This window comes from Rhamphochromis longiceps, linkage group LG15, assembly GCF_057381845.1.
Source record: "Rhamphochromis longiceps isolate RC_006_pf linkage group LG15, R_longiceps_female_GT1.1, whole genome shotgun sequence".
In the NCBI taxonomy this organism is placed as follows: Eukaryota; Metazoa; Chordata; class Actinopteri; order Cichliformes; family Cichlidae; genus Rhamphochromis; species Rhamphochromis longiceps.
The window spans coordinates 2,200,488-2,222,700 of record NC_140571.1 but is presented as its reverse complement, the minus strand read 5'-3'; the positions used below and the strand labels follow the sequence as shown (position 1 = coordinate 2,222,700).

Below are 22,213 nucleotides of genomic sequence, written 5' to 3'. Positions count from 1 at the left end.
TGCCACAGCATCTCAATCAGATTCAGATCAGGATTTTGGCTAGGCCACTCCAAAGTCTTTATGTGTGTTGTGGATCATTATCCTTCTGCAGAACGCAAGTGCGCCTCAGCTTGAGATGGTCGGACACTCTCCTTCAGGATGTTTTGGTAGACGGCAGAATTCATGGTTCCATTTACCACAGCATGTCTTCCAGGTACTGAGGCAACAAGTAGCCCCAGCCCAACACACTAACACCACCATATTTTATTGTCGGTATGATGTTCCTTTTCTGAAATGCTGTGTTAGTTTTTTTCCAGACGTAACAGGACTCAAACTGTCCAAAAAGTTCAGCTTTTGTCTCGTCAGTCCACAGAGTATTTTCCTAAAAGTCTTGGGGATTATCGATACGTTGTTTGGCAAATGTGAGATGAGCCTCTGTGTTCTTTTTGGTCAGCAGGGGCTTTCTCCTCAAACTCTCCCATGGAGGCGATTTTTGCCCAGTTTCTTTCTCATTGTTGAATCATGAACTCTGACCTTAACTGAGACATGTGAAGCCTGTGGTTCTTTAATCTCGTTCTGGATTCTTCTGTGACGTCCTGGATGTGTTGACGATGTGCTCTTGGAGTAATTTTGGTAGGCCGGTCTCTCCTGGGAAGCTTCACCAGTTATACACAAAGGTTTTCTCCATTTGTGTATAATGGCTCTGTTTGATGATCTAAAACATGTAAGCATGACAAATACGCGAAACGCTAGGAAATCAGGAAGGGGGCAAACACTTTTTCACACCACTTTACATTTGCACAAGTGTGCCTTACAGGAAACGTATGTGAAAGAAAGGAAGGCTGTATGCAGCAAAGCTGCCTGTTCCAAGTCTATGTAGCCTCCAGCTGCTGATGCCAGTTGGCCATTTGACTACATTTTCATATTAAGGCCGAGTCTCCGAGAGGAGGATAAGACGTGTGTGTTTTATCTGTCTGAGCCAATGACGACAACCCGATAGCCTCTCCATGTAAAATCTTTGCTACAGTCCTGCCACCAGCTGGGAAACCTTCAAAACACAAAAATAAAAACATAGAAGGACAAACACACACATCCTCTCTAATGTGCGCACACACACACAGACAAACACCCTATCCCTGTCTGCCACTGCCATGCTACAGTAGTTCCCGAGGCTACTTTGCATATCAGACCTGACATAATGAGGAGATACTGTATGGTGTCTGAGGACAGACAGCGGGTGTGGATTTGAAAGGTGATACTGCCACCTCGTCTGGTCAGCTAAATAAACCTGACACTTACGAGCCCGGGAGCTTGTTGGAGCTCCTCAGTTTTGAGCTATCGAGTCGGAAGGAGGTATAACTTTGGAAATGAATTATCTCTGCGCTCTCACAGAACAAGAGCAGAGTCTCAAAGGAGGCTGAGGTACTTATTTTTAGGTAGAAAAGGGTCAATGAGGAATGCCACCAAAATCCACAAACAGGTTGCGTACACTCATCGAGCACTGGAAATACACCAGTGTTAGCCAGCTAAACTGACCATTTACAGCTGTGAACTCTGTGAACTCCAAAAGCTTTGTCACTTGTTCTCATGCATCTGTACGTTTAAGATTTGCATAGAGGAAATTTTTCCAAGTACATTCACCTTTGGGCATAATCCAACAGGATGCAGTCTAAATGAAAATGGTGCACCAGTGCATGATACTGTTTTTTTGTAACTGCTGTAGGCGGCCTGGTTAGAGGAAATTTGTGCTAAGTCTCCTTAATCACAAACTTACAGATGTCCTGAACAGATGTTTCACTGAGAGAACCTGTTGCCGCCGCACTCCTTTGTTAAACCTACACAGCAAACACTGCAGCCCGAGGTTCCCATTGGACAGCCACTGGTAGCACCTGAGGTTTCTACTAGTAACTCTGCAACATGGAGAAAGGTCTGCTACTATTTTTCCATTTCTCTGTCCCCCGTAGAACTGCAGAGGAAAAGCACTGAAACTGAGCCGCTGTGCACCTAAACAACCTTTTACTATTTCTCGGCCAAGAGAGCAGATTCTGGCAGCACCTCCCCAAGACATCTCAACAAGGATGCAGTTTGGGTAGCACAAAACGACGCATGAATTATTCACCCTATTAGCTATTGTCAAAGTTTGATGGATAACGGCTTCAGAGGTACCCTCCCAATGGGTAAAAACTGGCAATTTCTACTGAGGGGCAGAGGAGTGAACCACAGGATGTAGTATGCTTTAGTCAAATTCAGTAGAGGGTGGCTAAAAATAAACTCTCCCCAAACCCCTCATGACAAGAACAGATCAGTGATGCATACACCTTAATAGTAGATTAAGTTCTCCCTTTCCTGTGACAGACAGGAAAGGGAGAACAGAGCAGATTGGGCCAGCTCCCTCTGTTCACACTGCCTCTGAAAGCCTGGCTGTTTTGCCTGTTAAAGAGGCAAACACTATTTCTTTCCCTCCACTGCTGGGGTCACGATGCATCCTGTTTATGTCGGAGTCTCAGATGAAGGGCACTCTTGCCCTTCATCTGTGAGGCCCCCATCTGTGTGCCTCAACCTAGTATGGAGGTGTCCACAGCTCAGCAAACATGTCTATTCCTAAGGTTAGATGACCCCGAGGTGACAGTGAATCTGTCAGAGCAGGACACCGATGAAGACCTGGCTATATCACTGCTGTCATGGATCATGTCTAGCTGATTTGAGATCAGCAAGAGAAGCTTGGGACTCAGTGACGGCTCCGACCTTCACCACAGCCTGTCATCTAGGAAGAAGTTCTGGAAACCTTTCATGCTACAACTCATTTGATCTCAAATATTGCTTAAATGGTAACCCATCTTCTCATCCTCGCTGCTTCATCCAGCAAATAGTGTTTACACACCATGTTAGGGACAGGCTGAAGATGCCAGGATACTGGATAAGACCCAGTTAGGCTTGTTTGTTCACGTTAAGTCTTGGAGCGTGGAGCTCCGTGTTCCTCATTACAAACACTGGTTCATTAAATGAGCAGGTAAATCGTGTAAAAACCATGTTTGTGCTTTGTAGGGCTTGATGGCAGCTGATATAAGTGCTGGTTGAGACTTCAGAGCCATCACAGATTGTTCCCATGGGTAGGAAGTAAGCCTACAAGCAAAGCTAGCAAACATCACGTGAAGCACAACTGCCTCATAAAATAGACCTTTGGGTAATCTCGAGGGGACTTGACATTATTTTCCTCTTCCAGCCAACCCTGGGCCAATTAAAGTTGACTAATGCTCTTTTTGTCCTTCACGATGTGCTGCTGTGTTTTAGACAGCATGAGTCTGACATTTTTCATCCACCAGCCTCATCCTCGAGTGTTTTTTATAGTTCACTTTTCAAAAAGCAAAAATGTAGAAAATAGAGAGACTTGTAATGGATTCCTTCTTACATAATGCTTTTCTACTGAATGGGGTTCAATATCTCGCCAATGTAGACTGGAGCAGTCAGAGGCCGAACCATCAACTTTCCAATTAGTAGATGACCTCCTCTACTTCCTGAGCTCCCTACAGTAGTAGTAGTTGTACTGAGGGTAAAGACGCTTGATTACTTCCTGTTGTCATCCCACTGTTTTGAGCATGTGGCGGTCACCATCAAACATTTACAGAGATTGATCTTTTAGTTAGTACGGCATCAAGGGAAAAAAATCTGTAACAGCACATAAGGTCATTCAGATTTGCTTCCACGACTGAACGACAAGATAGAGAAACAGAGATAAACTGGGCGCTGATGGTGAATCCTTGCCCACTGCCAGCATTAGCCAGGCTCGTGTGGAGCGCAGGATGCGTGCTGCAGCCCTGTCCATTTGAATCCACCTCACTCTCTGTCTCCCTCCACATCTATGCAGGTGATGCTTTATGCCTTTGATGGTAACTTATGGACGCGTGCATTTAACATTCTCTTACACAATCGCTAACAAAGCCGCGCGCCCACACACAGGCTCGGCACACAGCACATGCATGCATGCGCAGAGATGCACAATGCACAGCGTTGCTCTCCTGAAAACACATGGAGCACATACATCACACAAAGGGGCAGGGATATAAGTAATTTAGCACACTGTGACACTTTCACGGTCTAATTAGCCCCAGTGTTGCAGTAAACACGTCCCAATGACCCCGCAGTTCTGGTTACTCATTAAGTATAGATGGAGCTGAAGATGGCCCAACCTCTCTCGTCTGTCGGGACCTGACTCGTCATGGAGGCGGCTCCCCAGAACCATCCAGAACCTCAGGACCGACCGCAGGATTCAACAAGCACTTATACAAACACAATCAAGACACTAGAAACCCCTCGTTTTTCTTCTTCCAGTCGTGTGTGAAGCTAACAGCATCCATCCTTCCCTGACCACATTCATGCATGCTTTCATGTGCACATTGACAAGAAGACGTAAAGCAGATTCAAAGAAAGCTCTAGAGAGAGTGCTGCACGGCTTGTGCAGAGACAGACAGCACCGTGCTTGCTGCTGTTTCTGCCTTTGACGCGGTGATGGGGATTTTCCTCTCCCTTTCTCTCTGTTGCGGTAGCAGACGTGGCCAGCGAGCTGTGATCAAACTGTGCCTTCATCCCTCCTCTCCCTCTCATCAGCTGGAAGGCTTCAGCAGCAGGGTGCCCCAGATTAACAGGCCACCTCCCTCCTCCCATCTAGTGCAGATGATGCTTCCTCTATTGTGGAACACTACTGACACCTTCTGGTCAGACAAAGGACACAACGTGTGGCAGTTCGAACTGTGGGATTTTCTAAACTTCATGATGTTGACCTGGTATGACCATAGCAGTCATTTTCTTACAACCTCTTATTCGCCATTTCCACATTTTTACCATCAGACTGAAGAACAGCTGTGTATAAGTCGGAGTTCAACATCGTGCCTTATTCATCTTGGACTGGGCCTTCGTGCAGCTCCAGTGCAGCTTCATCTGAAACAAGCCGTTACCGCTCTGTTTGCCGTCTCTTCAACGCTACTTCTTCTTCTTCTTGTCCAATAGATGGGTGGGGCTTGTTTCAGTGACATCACACAGAGCCATGAGGAAAAAAAACCCTGAAACTGAGTGTTTACTCTGATCTTATTTGAATCTTAGGGCATGTTTAATGTGAGTATTCAGGATTGCAAGAGCATATACACCAATCACGCACAACATTATGACAACCCTCTTAATATTCTCTTCGTCCCCTTTTGCTGCAAAAACAGACCCTTTGGGGCATGGACTCCACCATCCCTGAAGGTGTGCTGTGATATCTGCACCAAGATGTTAGCAACAGATCCTTTAGTCCTGTGAGCTGTAAGGTGGGACTGTGGACCAGACTTGTTTGTCCAGCATATCCTACAAATGATTGATTGGATTGGATTTAGATCGAGGCAATTTGGAAGCAAAGTCAACACCTCAAACTTGTTGTGCTGGCAGGGTTTCCATGAAAGAGTACACATGGTCTACAACAATGCTTAGGTAGGTGGTACGTGTCAAAGTAACATCCACATGGATGGCAGGACCCAAGGTTTCCAGCAGAACATTGCCCCAAACATCACACTGCCTCTGCTGGCTTGTTTTCTTCCCATAGTGCTGCCAGGTGTTCCTCAGGTTAGTGACGCACATGCACCCGGCTATCTGCATGATATAAAAGAAAACGTGATTCATCAGACCAGACCAGCATGAGTCAGCATGGGCACCCTGACTGGTCTGCAGCATACAAACTGTGATGATTCTGACACCCTTCGATCAAAGCCAGCATTTATTTTTCCAGCAGCTTCGGAGATGCTCTGACCCAGTCATCTATCTGAACTCACTCAAATCCTTATGCTTGTCCATTTTTCCTGCTTCTAAGCACATGAACTTTGAAATAAAATGTTCACTTGCTTCCAAATATATCCCAGTCTTATTCAGATGTGCCAGTGGTCATAATGTTATACCCGATTGGTGCATATATGCCATAGAAAATATGGTAAATATTGATTTACAATGGTACCTTTGAATTCCAGGCTGCACTGCTGCATCTGATCAATACTCCCGATAGATCAATCAGAGGCTGCAGTGGTTTCTTGTATGTGGTAAGTGGTACATCAGCGCCAATTCTCAATCAATATCAGAATGTGGTGTTAATCTAGTGATTGGCCCTCTGGCAGAAACACATGACTGAGAGTTTGAACAGCACAGCAGAGCAAAGAGCCATTATCCAACAACACTAGATCAGCAAATACCTTCAAATTACGTTACTTTTTTCCCTCCATCACAGAGGAGCGTAGCCTGGCTCGCCGCACCTCAGAGGTCACTTTGGGTTGAGCACCGTCAGGGACTTTCTCTCTTTGTTCAGTGGCGTATTATGTAAGATTGTATCTGGGCTTTTTGTGCATGCTAGGCCAAATCTAATAGGATATAACAGTTCTATGCAAAGCTCAAATTTTTTTTTCATCTAAAGCTGCAAAATCAAAAGAAGTTAGCTTGACTCAAGCTGAGCAGTGCACAGTGATACTGTAATCACTTCAAAGCACAGACGCTTTCCTTTTCCTTCTTCTTTAAAAGTATAGAAAGAACAGTGAAGCTAACACTAGCATATGAAGGTCAGGCCACGGTGATGTGAATGTGCAGATTAGACTCTTCAAATCAAATGACACAAAGTCTTTAATCAGTTGTACATGCATTGGCACAATATCACATTTTTATTTATTTTTCTTTTTAGCTGTGATGTGAAAAAAAGAACCGTGATGCATAAAAAGGTTAAAAAAAACAAATGAAAAACATGTACGCTGATGCGCCAGGACTACGCATACTTTTTTTTATCTTTTATGAATGTTGCAAGCACCTCTCTTTACAATACTGTTGGCAAGTCATCATTTAAAAACATGTTTGCAAAGATAAAAAACAAAGAGCACGGTAAACGCAATGCAAAGCAGGATCTCCTTCAGTTAATCGAACCTAATTTACACGTATGAAGGGACGTCTGATTGGATGGATCGTACACACGCATAAAAAAGAAAACCAAAATCACATCAAATACATCAATGCTGACAAACTGTTTTTTGTTTTTTACTTACAGCAAAGAAGAAGACAGTGGAATAAGGACAGAGGGGTGACATGAAGGACAAGAAGGGAGGACGGGGAACACAACATAAAAACTGCATGAAATGGAACGATTTACAGATTTGAGTCTTTTGTGACTCCACCAGCACATAAAAAAGCAGCTCGAACCTGGGAGGTGGAGGTTTCTTTCTTTTCTTTTTTAAACCTAAAGTCTGGAAGTTTGAGGCACTGTCAGAGAAATGGCAACATGACAGGAGGCAGACAGAAGAATCACAAACCACACAGACGTCTGTATGTACAGGGCAGCTCTCTTTGTCGTAAATTTAAACTGTCGTGTTTGCCTTGCTGATCGGTTTGGAGTAGGGCTGCCACGATTACGTCGACTATCAAAATCGTCGACGACTGATTTAATAGTCGACGCGTCGTTTGAAGCTTTGTAAGATCCCAAAAGACGCAGGAATAAGTAGCAGGATTTAAGAGTGTAATAACGGACTGAAACAGAAGATGGCAGCACTGCATGTACAAGGATGCCAGCTGCCATTAAACCCAGAAGAAGAAGAAGTAGCTCTGTCCCAGAATTCATAGCGCGGCCCAGCTCAGTTTCCAACAATGGCGGCAGCTAGTTAGTTTTAATATTACTCTTATTATTCTTTCTGGGTCACAAAATAAACGTTTAACATATTTTCAGGCGGGAATGTAGCTGTGTAAACCTCAAATATCGGCTCAGTTTATCAAGACAACACATATTTTCAAAAGTGCTCCGACGTTTTCGGAGACGTCTGTTACCCACTAGCTCGATAGCTAGCCGGGGGCTAGGCTAACTAGAGCCGTGAGAACACCGGACTCCCGGCAAATCGTTTTCAAACCCACCGCTGTCTTTCACTACTCAGGTTAAACATGATATATAAGTCACTTAGATAACTTAAAATGTTATTGTTTGGCTTTTTTTTAGTATTTTATTTGTTCCTGAGTAAATCGGTTTGGCTGAGATTAAAGTTATAGTTTTTACACAGCTGAATAAACATCAAGCAGACAGCTGATTATCAGAAGTGTGAGATGCTCAGAATTTACTCCAGTGTCCTGTTATAGTTTAGATAGCAAGGAGTTTATTAAACTTCACCGAAACAATCTGCAAATGTCATTAAAATTTAATAAACTATCATCTTGTCTTTATTTTTAGTTAGCACAGACCTGAAACACTTAAAGCTGTAAGCTAATGATAGTTATATAAGAGCAGATGCTGCTGGTGCAATAAGCTGTACGTTTTACATCCAATGGATGATGATCTGATTAGTGACTAATCGCAAAAATAATCGGTGACTAGTCGACTATCAAAATAATCGTTTGTGGCAGCCCTACTTTGGAGTTAAATAAAATGTAGTGCTGGAAAAAAAGATAATCCTAAAAGACCAAGAGTTTGTTTAGTACAGTGCCCTTCAATAAATCCTCTGGGGTGCTTTAATCTCATGGTGTTCATAATATAACTACTCACATAATATTGATTCTGTTACACTTTTTAAACTAAATTAAAGTTGGTCTGGGGTCCCTGGGGATCCCAATACAGATCTATCAGGCTCTGTACGAGCATGAAATTCAAGTGTAACTGGTGCGTCTGGAGAGGCAAATCAAACACACTGCTGATGGCGTTAGTGTTTCTCACTCACACATTCGCTGACCCGCTTCTTTTCTCCCGCTCCTGGTGCTAACCCAGTACAGAGTATGGCTTCACTGCGTTGATATTGTTCAGGACTTTCTGTCCCCCCCCCCCAAAACCCCTCCATCAGCCGAGGCATTGTCTAGTCTCAGAAAGGCACGCGACTGAGCTCTGTGGTTCACAGTTTGCTAATGCTCTGGTTCTTCACCTTTCTGTTTAGCAGCACTTTGCATTGATCTCCGTTCCAGAGAAAATGACACTTTGTGACCTTGTCGATAAGATACATATACATATTTACAGAGAAGATCGTCTCCTTATAGCAGAAGGGTCAGTTTATGTATTTGCAACTTGTGCACAGAGGGAGTGAAATGAGATGTGTATGTGTGTTGCAGTAGTAGTAAAATGTACAAAAATACCACATGGAAAAGGACACTGAGAAAGACAAACGCAGCAGAGATGATGGTTTTTGTATGTGGCCGTGTTTTTCATTTACGAGTGTTTGATTGTGTATTTGCCTTTCTGCAGCTGGGAGATGTACAGCTTTGACTTGGTACCATCCAGTCGTTTGAACCACACCTCATCATTGTTGATGGTGGTGATGATGGCACTGCATGACACACAAAAAACAACAACAACAACAACGTCAGTGAACAATCGCCCCCCAGTCCTCTCAGATGCCAAAGACGTGTGTGATGACTGTGTGCAAACACACAGGAGGACGCAGCTACTAAGCAGGAAGCCAAAGTCAAACCTGCTCTGTAATGCTCAGCAGGCTTCTGGTTAGAAAACAATAAAGATTTAATAGATGCGTCCTAAACATGTTCTTGATTAGTTTATCAGTGTTTCACATTGTCGTTCAGGGTTTTTGGCCCTCGTCTTTACAACAGAGCCTCGTGGCCATTCGTTTATGCACAGCTGTCCTAAATATCCCGCCACAGCATATCAATCACTTTGATATAATCTCTGGACTTGTGACTGGGCAAACTGATTCCTTCCATCACACCTCCACCACTGTGCGTTTGGTATGAGGCATTTGTGCTGATATGTTGGACCTGTGCATTACGGTCAAACATCTCCACTTTGGTCTCATCTGTCCAAAGGAAATTGCTCCAGACGTCTTCGCACACCTAAACCCTGCTGCACAGTGAAAGTATCTAAACTGTTGGAGGCATCGTGGTAGCGCTCCATCTTTTAAATACAGTCTATAGTGCAGAAGTGACCTCACTTACTCTCCCTGAGCCGTTAGCTTGCACACTTTCTATAAGCAGAGAAAAAACACTAACACCAAAAAACACTGCTCTAATACAGACATTATACAATCAAGTGGACAGACGGGTTGAAACTAGGATGAGCAGGAGCGAGTAGATGAGCTTAAGGCATTGAAAAACAGCAACAAACCATTTCATATATTCCACTGAATGGCCAAAGTTTCCTAAAGACAGTTATAAAAACACATATTTTTATTTTGTTGTCATTGGGTTACTTCTGTGTTCCAATCATTGGCAAATAATAGTGAAGAATGAAGAAAACTGACCATAAAACTGGCAGAACAATTTAATAAGTAGTGGCCTAATTTGTGGTTTAATAAGTTTAATAATGAGTTCTAAATCTAAAATAACAAAGAGTGTACACAGATTTATAAATCTGAGACCGTGTGTCCACACTTTGGATCTCACAGATCTGAGCTGCAAACATACGAGCATTTCATACACCCAGCCTCAGGTGTCTACAGGTCATCCCTGATGCAGGAGAACAAAAATAACTGGATCATTGCGAGTCCAGAGCTGCACAGGAGGACTAAAACCTAAATAACAACATGAACATTTTATCCTTCTGATGTTTTGACCAGTTAATTAATAGCTGTCCAAGTATATCAGGTGTCTGTTGTTAGCAGTGTTGGTCATGTGAGCACTTCTCCTGGCTTTTATTTCAGCAGCTCATTTGCTGCTCTGACTGGCTCCTTGTTGCAGCATTACTGGAAACACGATTCATTCTACACATGGATGAAACTGCTTGTACTTCTGTCACTGTTGCAGTATCCTTTTACTGTACTACTGTTACATGAGATCTGGAAGTGGAATATACTGTAGATTAGTCATTTCTAACCCTGGTAAAGGGTTTAAAAAAGGACCAGATGTTTAACTGCTTGTAAATTGCTTCATCATCCTTCTGTAAAACGTTTCATTCAGTCCTTTATTAGAAGAGCTTCCTCTACGACTGCAGTACAGCAGATATGTTGAGCACCTTTTCTGTGAAAGGCAGACACAGGAAGAATTTGTTCACACCTGCATAAAACAAATGAGTTTCTACTACAGACAAGGAAGTGATGTTCAGGTTCATTACTGAGCTGCTTCCACAGGAAGGATCTCATCACATGGTCAGAGCTACTCCAACTACACTGTCGTCCTCAGCCTGCTGAAGATGGTAGTTCAAGAGCACAGTGCTGGAACACATCTGCAGAAAACAGCTGCATTTGTTGTTACAGTTCTTAATACTTAACTTGGCCCCTGTGTATTTGTATAAGTTTAAGTACATTACCTGTAATAATTATAATAATGGATTGCATTTATATAGCGCGTTTCAAGGCACCCAAAGCGCTTTACAATTTCACTATTCATTCACTCTCACATTCACACACTGGTGGAGGCAGCTACAGTCGTAGCCACAGCTGACCTGGGGTATATTGTCTGGTGTGCATGGCTGCCATATCACAGCTCTAACTGCTCATAACAGCCACCTGCTTGTTTCGCCACTCAGTGGTGGCGGTAAAAGCGAGGGGGAGGTGATGTAGCATCATTGCGTGCCTTCAACTGACAGCGCATCCTTTCCAGACGGCACACAGGGCGCGACGCAGAATGTGCAGCCACATTCAGCCTCGTAGGCACATTGTCTCCCCAGCATGTGACTAGAGAGCCATTCAGTCACATAGCCTTGCACAGTGTGTCACGAGCAGACGCACACACATTCAGAATTCATACTAGAAGCTGTTTCCAATAAACCCCCTTCCCACACACCTAGTTGGGTACTCGTCCTTCCTGTTGATACAGATGGCCTGTCCCCTGGAGTACCACTGGTTGTCATAGAAAAGTCGACCGTCCTCGGAGCGTGCCACGTGGTGATGTCTGTCAGGCTTTACTGCAGGCACTGGAGAAGGAGCAGGAAAGAGAGGAAGAGACGGAGAGGTTTCAAGACAAGCGACGGGGACAGAGTAAGGTTAAAAGAAATAAAAAGTCTTCTAAAAAAGGAGGGAGTCTCCTCTGAGCACAAAGTACTGAGTCAAAACCCCTCGTGTGTAAGTGCGGGTCGATCGCCACACTCAGCCAGGTATCGACTGTAACCAAGGACGAGGAGAAACTCTTAGCGTGTCAGGCTACATTTCACTGTGTGTTATACTTGTATAACTATGCATGTGACAAATAATAAAGAACCTTGAAGAACCTTGAACCTTACCATCCACCTTCACCCTGTGGGGCCCCAGTGATGCCATTGCCTGTGAGGGGAGGACACAGACACAACTTGAAAGGTTAAATCACAGCTTGGACACATTCAGCAGGTGACAAACTCTGCTTTCAGAAGAATACCTTTCTTATTGCAGTCCAGTCTTCAAGGATATCCAGGTCTTGCAGCATGTAAACAATATAAGGCCGTGATAGAAGTTGAGGAAAAAAACAGGAAAAACAAACAAAACATTGGTTTTAACAGCACGTCTGTGTGTGGAGATGAATGAGACAAGGACAGAACAGCAGCGAAGGATATCAGAAACAACAACGGGCTTCTTCTTCTTGACCGGGCAGAACGGGTCCTTTTTCTTGTTCTTCCGTGAGTGCAATCCATCATTCCACAACTCTGCAGAACGGAGAGAGAGCGGAAAACAGCTGTGCGTTTGACCACTTCCTTCTACACTGCTCAAAACAACACATCAGATTTCAACAAGGATCAAAATCATGCTGGATATCTATACTCATAAGAACAGGAAGGCTCCACCAGACAATGTCCATCCCTCAGGCCACCTGTGTAGGATCACCTACGAGCAGTGACACTGACCCTGGTCGAATGCAAAACTAGTGAAACAACAGTCCTGTTTTGGGGTTGTCTGTTTTGAAACAGTGTAGATTTAACTGACAATAAACTCATCCGATGTCATTACTTGGATTATAAATCAGATGAGCAGTGCAGCTGTGGGTCCCCGCAGGTCATCACGAGGATTGCAGAATTAAAGCTGTACCCGTCCATCTTTTATTTACAGTATAGTACAGCTAGGCAACCTAAATGTGAGTCACCATCAGTGTTGGTCAAGTTACTTGAAAAATAATGAGTAACTAATTACTGATTACGTCCCCCAAAAAGTAATCCTGTTACTTTACTGATTACTTATTTTCAAAAGTAATTAATTACTTAGTTACTTTGTAAAAACACGATTTACAACCTGAATAGGTGATAAAGCGATAGATCTTTCAGCCCAATTCTACTTTTTCTGCCTTGTTTTATTAGTTTTAATCTTTTAACTTTATGCATCAAGCAAAAATGTAATTATCTGCACCATTCTCTGACTGGAAGAAATTTGTTTAACATTTAAACCTATTTTCTGCACATTCCAGCTCATAAAATAATTTTTTGTGTGTGTTTACACTCAGTCTTTCAAATAGATGCAAGTAAAACACAGCAGAACATAAATAAAGTCAAAGACTCAGCGGTCCTGTTGCTCTATTTTCACCTGTAAAGCAGGAGTGGGGCAGGCGGAGGTTTACCCTGGTGCAGGTGTGCAGCGGTCAGTGGAAGAATCCGCGAGTTTCTCTGTGAGTTTCCCATTACGTCGTAGCTACTCGGTGCTTGCTCGGAAGTTTAGACGTTTTCTTCCCACCCACAGCGGACACTAGTGTTTTTGTCACTTTTTATGGAATCAAACTCAAAGTAAGGTCAGTACTTCCACGCTTTAAACGCTGCACGCTCATACTCTCTCTGCACTCGATATATGATCCATTGTTGATCTGCACACAGCTGCTGTCACTAACATCGCACTCGCTTACGTCACTGTCGTGAGACATTCTCGCAATAAAATCACGGTTTTAGTAACGCAGTAACGGTAATCTAATTACTGTTTTTGCAATAGTAATCCCTTACTTTACTCATTACTTGAAAAAAGTAATCGGATTACAGGTAACACGTTACTGCCCATCTCTGGTCACCATAGACCCAACTTCTGACAAATGTTTGGTAATTCCTGACTAAACTCTGGATAAATACCTGATAAAAATACAGAATAATAAAAAAGGATGTTCTTGTTGCTACCTGAGGTAATGTCGATACTGTGCCTGTCTTCCTCCAGTCTTCTGATCTTTTCCTCCAACTCACTCTGCACAGTATCAAACAGCAGCAACTTCTCACTCTAGAAGGCAGAAAACACACACACGCACACACACACGCACACACGCACACACACACACGCACACACACACACACGCACACGCACACACACACGCACACACACACACGCACACGCACGCACACACGCGCACACGCGCACACACGCACACACGCACACACACACACACACACGCACACACACACACACACACACACACACGCACACACACACACACACGCACACACACACGCACGCACACACACACACACACACACACGCACACACACACGCACACACACACGCGCACACACACACGCACACACACACACGCACACACACACAACAATACTGAGCAAAAATGGTCAAATAGCTTAAACTAGTAGGATTGAGTTGAATTTACTCCACAATTAAGCAAAACATCTCAAAAATCTAAAATTACAGACGTATTTGAAACTTCAAAAGAAAGAAAAAAGATAAAGAATTCTGTGTTTTTGAACAAGATGTATTTTAACTTGGCCTCTCACCTCCCAGTGCTGGCACGCTGCTTGGATCTCACACTCGTATTTGTTCTTTACTGACTCCAAGCACAGCTCCCTGTAGATCCCTGGAAAAAAATCATACAAATCTAATCTGCAGGAAGGACAAGATCCTTTTCTGTAGCTGAGAGTTGTACATAAAGGAGGTGATAGCATTTCAAAGTTTATATTCCCATTTAAAATGCCAAGAAAATATAGTGAACCCTTTAAATGATCAGGATCTCTACACATAAATCAAGATCGATACACACGTGCTTGAAGCACAGATGAAATCTGTGGAAATCTGAGAAGAAGCTACAGAAACACTCCGATGGAGATTACTGCTGTTAAACAAGTTCACTTCAGGGATGCACCTAATTTCTCCAGCCTGCATGATTCAGTATTGTTCAGTCAGACCATCTTTGCTTGGACTTGTGACTTAGATGGAGGTCAGACCTTATTTTGTAAGTAATATTTGCAGAAATACTGTTAATCCAACTGGGTTCACAAACTACAATGTAAACTTTGTATGTCAAGGTCACAGTCAGACCTATACGTCTCCATGACAACTATAGACTCACCGGCCACTTTGGTCCTGATCTGCATGTTCTCCTGCAGGTTGGCTAAAGGTTCCAGATACTCTTGGGCACAACCGGCCATGACCTCCTGGAGCTTGATGTCCACCTGGCTCAAACGCTCCTTATACAACCTGAACGGCAGATAGTTGCATTTTAAAACTGTGTTGTAATGTCTGTTGTCAAACCCATTTTAGAACTGATGTATAAATGTGACTGGCATGGCCCGGCCCGGTGAATGACAGGTAGAAATCTCTCCAAATATGACATAAGTAAGTACCTGGACTGGACAGTAATAACCCAGGAATGACACAGAATCCAAAGGCACACTGGAGGTCTGTACTGTGAAGCAAGATTTGGGGCTTATTGATGCAAATCCAGGTTCACCCTTTGGGTTTTCAGTGTTACGAGGGTGTGTTATGACTCACTTCTTACTGGGGAATTATGCTTCAGCAGGAAATCTATGGCACAACCTGGTGTGAAATGTAGCACCTCTCTAGAAATGGAGCTACACGACCAGTTGAGGCAGCCCACAACTATTGCAACTGGCCTTCAGCACTGATTGCTGTTACTATCAGAAGGGCTGTGGGACAAAAGCAGTGGGAAAACTAGAGGGACAAATATGTTAACCCTGGAAAAACCGACCACAACAAAGAGCGGGGGACGACGGAGGGGAGAAAGGACATGGTAAATAGCATGTAATGCACTAGCACAAGCATGTTTCAATGACATCGGCCACTTGTATAGGTTACGTCGTAGGTTCAGCAAAGATCATGCACAGAAGTCCCAGTCAGGTCATGGCGGGGTACATTGCCATGGTAATCTACAACCTCCTCCAGAGCAGGTTATGTCAAACTATCGTGTGTGGACTTCAGTGTGCAGATAGTGAGCGAGTCTGCAGTGTTTATAGCTGTGTTTGAGCATCACTACGCTCATGTCTCCCCCTCCCTGTAACAGCTGGGATAGTTTCCAGATCTCGCTCCACAAACCTCTATGTTGGGGCAAACTGGTAGATGGCTGCGTGGGTATGTTGAACTTATTTTGTAGTATAGGCCTCTAGACTCACAGCCTCACAGCATACTGGAACACCATTTCAGAACCAGTACTTTATACAAACTGCCTGAAGGCAACAAGACAAATCCATGATATTGACCAGTAATACTGGCTAAAATGGACCAAGATCCACGGTCCATGTCACTGGGAATATCCCAGTGAATCTGACAAACACCTCAGAGTGTGAGTCCCAGATGTCAGAGCTGCTTTCAGTGTGAAACATGTCAGAGAGCTTACTGTTCCTTCAGGTCAGTGAACTGCTTCTCCAGTGTGGTCATCTCATCCAGGCACTCCATCCTCCTCCTCTCACAGTCTTCATCGTCCATCTCTGTTCACATACAGACATGACAGCTTTGACAACCCCTCCACACCACAACTGCTTTTTATCCTCATCCACATGACAACCCCACACTGCACTTCACACCCAAGCAACCTGTCAGCCCATTTTTAAGAGAAATCACGCGCACTGTTAAACATATAAATTACACTCGAGTATGTAACACGAGTTTAACTGTCGGTTGATGTTCAAGGCCTATTTTTCCCACCCGAGCTGTCTCCATCTTCAGACACGGACGAGCTAACGGTATCCTCCTCGTCTGTGGTGCTGCCGTCTTGCTCGGGAAAGTCCACCTCCATTTCTTCGTGGTTGCTTTCTTTCTTCTCCCGCGAGTGGACCGGCATTGCGACTGTCAGATAAGCCGGTGTTAACGGGGTGGCACGGCCTTTCTTCAATGTTTCACCCCGAAGAAAGAGCCAAATGCAGCGGTAGCTAACCGGCTAGCTAGCCCGCATCTACCAGCTGGAAATAGAAACATGGCCACCGTCAACCAATCATAAGGCGCTTTACTGAGTTTGTCCAATCAAATGCTTCTGTGAACGAGCTTGCGACCGGAAGCTTGCAGGGATTTGTAGTCTTTAAAAAAAACTTTTTTCAAAACGTCTCTTTATATCAAGTCTGTTGTGAGGATTAATTCTTTATTTTGTCCATAGATTAATTCTTGTACACTTAACTTAAACATTAACTCCTGACAGCAATTTAGAGACTCTCACAAATGCGTCTATATTTATATTTCATGACAAGCACCTTTTGTTAATATTACAAATCTTTAATTGATTTAGACAGGCTGGCACTGCAGTCTCTGGTGCTGATCAAAATCCATACCTTTAAAAAAATTGTATCCTTTTCATTTTCTATCTTTGGAGGTCATTTTTTTAACCCATCAATTTACTATAACTAGATGCTACTTGTAGTATCTAAGCTATACTGTTACTGTATTAGTTTTTCTTTCCTATTTTCTGTCTGATAGTTACACAGCCACATTTTCAGATAATAAGTTTAGTGTATCTGGACGTATTTGTGTAATCCCAGACTTCAGGCTTCTGTGAATGCACCAATACAGACAGTTTGTGATGGGCAGCCAACCAGAAGAAAGTTGGCTAAAGTAGCCCAAGGAAGGGAGAGTGGTTAACCAGCAGGCACATGGGCGGCCAAGGCTCGCTCATGACTGTAATCTAACAGATGAGCTAACTCAAATGACCAAAACAGTTAATGCAAGTGTCAGAATACACCGTGCATCAGTTTGTTGGGTCCTGCCATCCTTGTTGATGTTACTCTGACACGTACCACCTACCTAAGCATTGTTGCAGACCATTAACATGGTTTCATGGAAACTGTATTCCCTGATGGCTGTGGCTTCTTTCAGCAGGAACAGCGCACTGCCACAGAGCAACAATGGTCTGGAAAGGTTTGTGGAGCACAACAATGACTTTGAGGTGTTGACTTGGCCTTCAAATTCTCCAGACCTCAATCCAGTCGACCATCGTTTGGATGCGATGGACAAACAAGTCTGATCCATGAAGGCCTCACCTCACAGCTTAAAGGATTTGCTGGTAAAATCTTGGTGCCAGATACAACAGCACACCTTCAGGTTTAGTGGGTCAGGGTTGTTGTGACATCTAAAGAGGGACCAATATTAGTCAGGTGGTCATAATGTTATACCTCATCAGTGTGTAAGTCAACTGTATGGGTTTATAAGTTCCTCCAAATGGTTATTGTGTTGCCCCTTTTCTTTACTTCATAATGCAAATCATCTAAAAGAAACTTCTCAAACATCCTACGAGCTGTTGGAAAAGTATTGTGGGAAGTGTTGTTAATGCTGATTTTATCTGTTGTCACGCTCTGTTTTGTAATTTTAACTTATTTTATGTATTTTATGACTATTGTTCCTTTTATTAATTGTGTTTTTTTGTAAGGTGACCTTGGGTTTCTGAAAGGCGCCCTCAAATAAATGTATTATTATTATTATTATTATTATTATTATTATTATTATTATTATTATTATTATTATTATTATTATTATATAATATAAAAAGCATGTAATATAATATATTCAATAACTTGAACTCACTCAAAAGGCAAGATGACATTTTGGTTAGATCACGATTAACCTTTAAGGCTGTTATTTCCACCTTAAAGCTGTAAAAAAACCCATCTCAACAGAAATGGATACTATTCATGTTTCTTTGTGTTGTTACTTGCACTTAAATAGTAAATACCACCTGAGTTATGGCTCTGTGAAGTGTTTTCACAGGAGTTAAAAGTAACTCACATCTGCAGGGAATATGAGAGCTGCAGGTGTGGAGCTCTAATGAACATGGAGACTGGAAGCACAGAGAAAGTCTCATCAGAGCTGACTCATGAATGACAGCGTGTTAGTCCTGCAGGTCTGGACCCTTTATTTGGCTCTGGAACCAGACAGGTTCCAAGCACCCGGTGCAGCTGCAGGAACACATTGCAGAGGTGTTAGAGAGCCTCTGCAAGCTGAGTGGCAGATGATTCAAGCACCTTGGGGTTCAAGCTGTCACGGCTCGACGCTTGACTCTATTCTCACTCACCTGGGTGGCAGTGAAGGATGACTTGAGGAGCGAGAGGAGGCTGCAGTCGTGATGTTGTGTTGTGCGGTGATGGACAGTCGGAAGAATGAAAGTAGTGCATTTTCTTTCACTGGAGAAGATTGCAGCACTTCGGTAAAATAAAATCAGTACATGCCGAATGGTGTTCAATTTCACTGTTTAATATTTGCATATGCAGGGATAAGAGACAAACCCCATACAGGCTTTCATACAGATATTAAACTTAGGTATTTACAGAATAAGCACCATGAAATTGCAACCTTTAGAAGACAGAAACTAAGCCAGAAAATGTGATTACCTGACAAGAAGTTGCTTTTTAACGTAGTTTAATGATCCCTCACTTGTGATAGTCTTGTCTTTATTTTGAGCTCCTTCGGTTATTAATTTACTTGTTGCCAGGAGAGATCTGTGCACAGCTCTCTTTGACTATACAGTGATCCATTTGTTGGAAATGTAAACGCAGCTTTTTGATGTCTGATAAAATGGATTTTGGTGTCCTGTAATGAGGTAGTTTACGTTTTTTAAACATTTGCTTTCATGAAATGTACAATATTCGACTTAGTATAGTGCTGTACACATTATCCACTCAGAGCCCACAATCTTCACCTTTCAACCACACGAGGGCGATAGAGGCCTTTGACAGTGGTTCTCCAAAGCTCCTCTGTTCTTGAAATCACTCAAGTGAAAGAGAAACAATTAAGAATAATGATAAACTCAAACAAATAAAATAGTACACAATTTAACTACGAATAGCTGATTGCATTACACAATAGACAAATAAACTTAATATGCTTGCTGTTGGCTGCACAAATGGTACAAAAATATGAAACAGCAAAGCTTTACCCAAGACAGGGATTGTGAATTTCTTAACCCTTTAACAAAAGTCTCAGGATTAGGCAGGATTTTACCTGAGAGTACAGTCAAAAGCAGAGGTGTAACAACTCCACAGAAAGACGGTGATTTGTCTTTTGCCCTTCTCCCCCGTCCCTCTTCTCAGCTGTTTCTCTTTCCCTCTTTCTTTCTCCCCTTCTTTCCCCCAGTCAAGTCTGTCCCGTATTCAGTAAGTGAAAATAAAATAAACAATAAAAGGTGAATCAAATGGACCATTACGGCAAGGCTGGGATAGTCAGTTTGGTAAAGTAAATCCGTTGGGCATCTTTCTTTGCCTTTAGACAACAATTCTGATGCAAAAGAGCCAAACGGGACAGGCCAAAAAAAAAAAAAAAAAAAAAAAAGAAAGAAAGACGGTGATACTTGTTTGGCTGTGTTGCACAAACCAATGAGAATTAGGATACAAAGAAATCCAGTAAGCTCATACCCTGAACAGTTCAATCTAATTCACCGAATTAATCAAAGTTCAAGAGTATTATCAGTAGTAACCATAAAATACATGGAAATATGTGAACGGCATGTCGCTGCGCTGGACCACTCCCTCCATGATCAGTATTTGGCATTTGATGACTTTCCTTCTTTATCATTTTCCATACATACATTCTGTTGTTGGCTCTTATTCAGCTGCCATATGTTGGGAGGCAGACTACACCCTAGACAGGTCGCCACTCTGTCGCAGGGCTAACACAGAGAGACAACCGTTACAGTCAACCTATGATTTAGAATCACCAATTAAATCAACCCCACTAACTGCATGTCTTTGGCCTGTGTGAAGGTGGAGAACCAACGCAGACACAGGAAGAACAACTCCAGAGAGAAAGGCCCCGGCCATATGGGGGATTTGAACCCAGGACCTTCTTTCTGTGAGGCAACCGTGCTAACTATTGCATCTTGTTCTGTACGTTAGGAGTAAAAAACCCCATTAGGTGCTCGTTGTGTTTGTAGGAGTAGCAATTTTTGTGAACTACAGATGAACCGGTGGGATGACGGATGTGTCACGGCGTGGGCTCGTCTGTCTTTAGGCCGGTTGAGCTAAAAATTACATTCTGTGTCTTTCCTCAGATTTTTTTTGTCCACAGTGGCGAAGGATGAGATCTCAGAGAGGACTCGGTAACACACGATCCGACTGCACTCACACCGCATTTTTATGTTTAGCCATCATGAATAAAGAGGGTCACCTGAATAACAATGTCTCACATCCATTTTTGCATTGTAAACAAGTGGATAGTGTGTCCCATTGTGGGATGGCATTATTGGCTTTCCTTTCATAAAGGTTGACCCAGTGTATCATATGCTCGGGGGGGATAAGAAGGAAGGCAGTGGGTGAGCTTTCAGGGAATTAAACCGGTTGTTTTCACAATCAGCTGACTATTAGGCCTCAAGGTGACGGCACATGGCTATTTTTAGGGGGCTAAAGAGGTGTGTTAAGTTCCCCGTGTAGACATTTGTAACATTTCTGCACTATCAGGAAACAGACAAGAAAAACCTTTTAATTTTTAATGTTCTTTTAAAGTTACATTAAAGTCATTTAATGAGCTTTTATTCTCTGTGTGGTGGCTGCACATGCAGATCTACTAATAATGTCAAATAATACATACTGCTGCATTTTTTTAAAGGTAATTTTTGTACCGTCACATTCAGGCCCAGAAACTCAAGCCTGGCCTCCACGAGGTATAAATGTCAAGAGCACAATAAGAACCCTCTGATACGACCTGCAGAGGGTAAAGCCCCAGAGACAGGCTGCTGCCCATGTAACAGTACAATAAGCACATTAAGAGAGTGTTGATCCCTTTGGCTCAGTTCACTCTTTATCTGTGGAAAAAAGAAGAAAGAAAAGTAAGCAAAGATTTTTCTAATTTAATCTGGGCCTCGTCTTGAATCAGTGCATTTGTGTTCATAATCTATAAGCAGCTGTGATTTCAGTTGTTCCTGGCCCTCTGTGTCTATTAAGTCTTTCTTTGGAACTTCCAGTCCTTATCCACATCCACAGCATCCTCTACTGGCCACATTGCCATATTGGTCTTGGTGCTATAGTTGCTTTGATAGTGATAATAAATGATTAATCAAAACATTTAAATAACTGTAGATAAACAAGATTTCCCCCCTTCCTTTCCCCCCTTATCTCTTGAGTTTATCCTTTATAAATCATCTTAGTTTCTCCTTTATTTTTTAAGCCAGTTGTTCATGATTTCCACATCTCGGATGCAATCTGATCCATTCCATGCTTTCTAACTGC

At 42.9% G+C, this 22,213-nt stretch overlaps 1 protein-coding gene across 1 annotated transcript; it reads right to left on the bottom strand.

The window, feature by feature from the left end:
• Positions 1-6,618: 6,618 nt before the first annotated feature.
• On the bottom strand, positions 6,619-16,993 carry LOC146651780 (breast cancer metastasis-suppressor 1-like protein-A). The gene is made up of 10 exons (XM_085382286.1): positions 16,719-16,993; positions 16,411-16,501; positions 15,127-15,254; positions 14,555-14,634; positions 13,955-14,051; positions 12,422-12,511; positions 12,247-12,311; positions 12,116-12,155; positions 11,680-11,809; positions 6,619-9,272 (listed from the first exon to the last, which is right to left on the bottom strand). Exons 1-10 carry the CDS (start codon positions 16,852-16,854, stop codon positions 9,155-9,157), a joined length of 975 nt encoding a protein of 324 aa, XP_085238412.1. The 5' UTR covers positions 16,855-16,993; the 3' UTR covers positions 6,619-9,154.
• Positions 16,994-22,213: the final 5,220 nt, after the last annotated feature.

What these genes read in the sequence shown, in the direction of transcription:
- LOC146651780 (XM_085382286.1), bottom strand. Translation starts at nt 16,854, where the DNA reads ATGCCGGTCCACTCGCGGGAGAAGAAAGAAAGCAACCACGAAGAAATG. An exon ending in CAGCGTGCCAGCACTGGGAG is followed by an intron (nt 14,052 to 14,554) that starts GTGAGAGGCCAA and finishes TCTGCCTTCTAG; the next exon opens with AGTGAGAAGTTGCTGCTGTT. An exon ending in CCACAGGGTGAAGGTGGATG is followed by an intron (nt 11,810 to 12,115) that starts GTAAGGTTCAAG and finishes CTCCTTCTCCAG; the next exon opens with TGCCTGCAGTAAAGCCTGAC.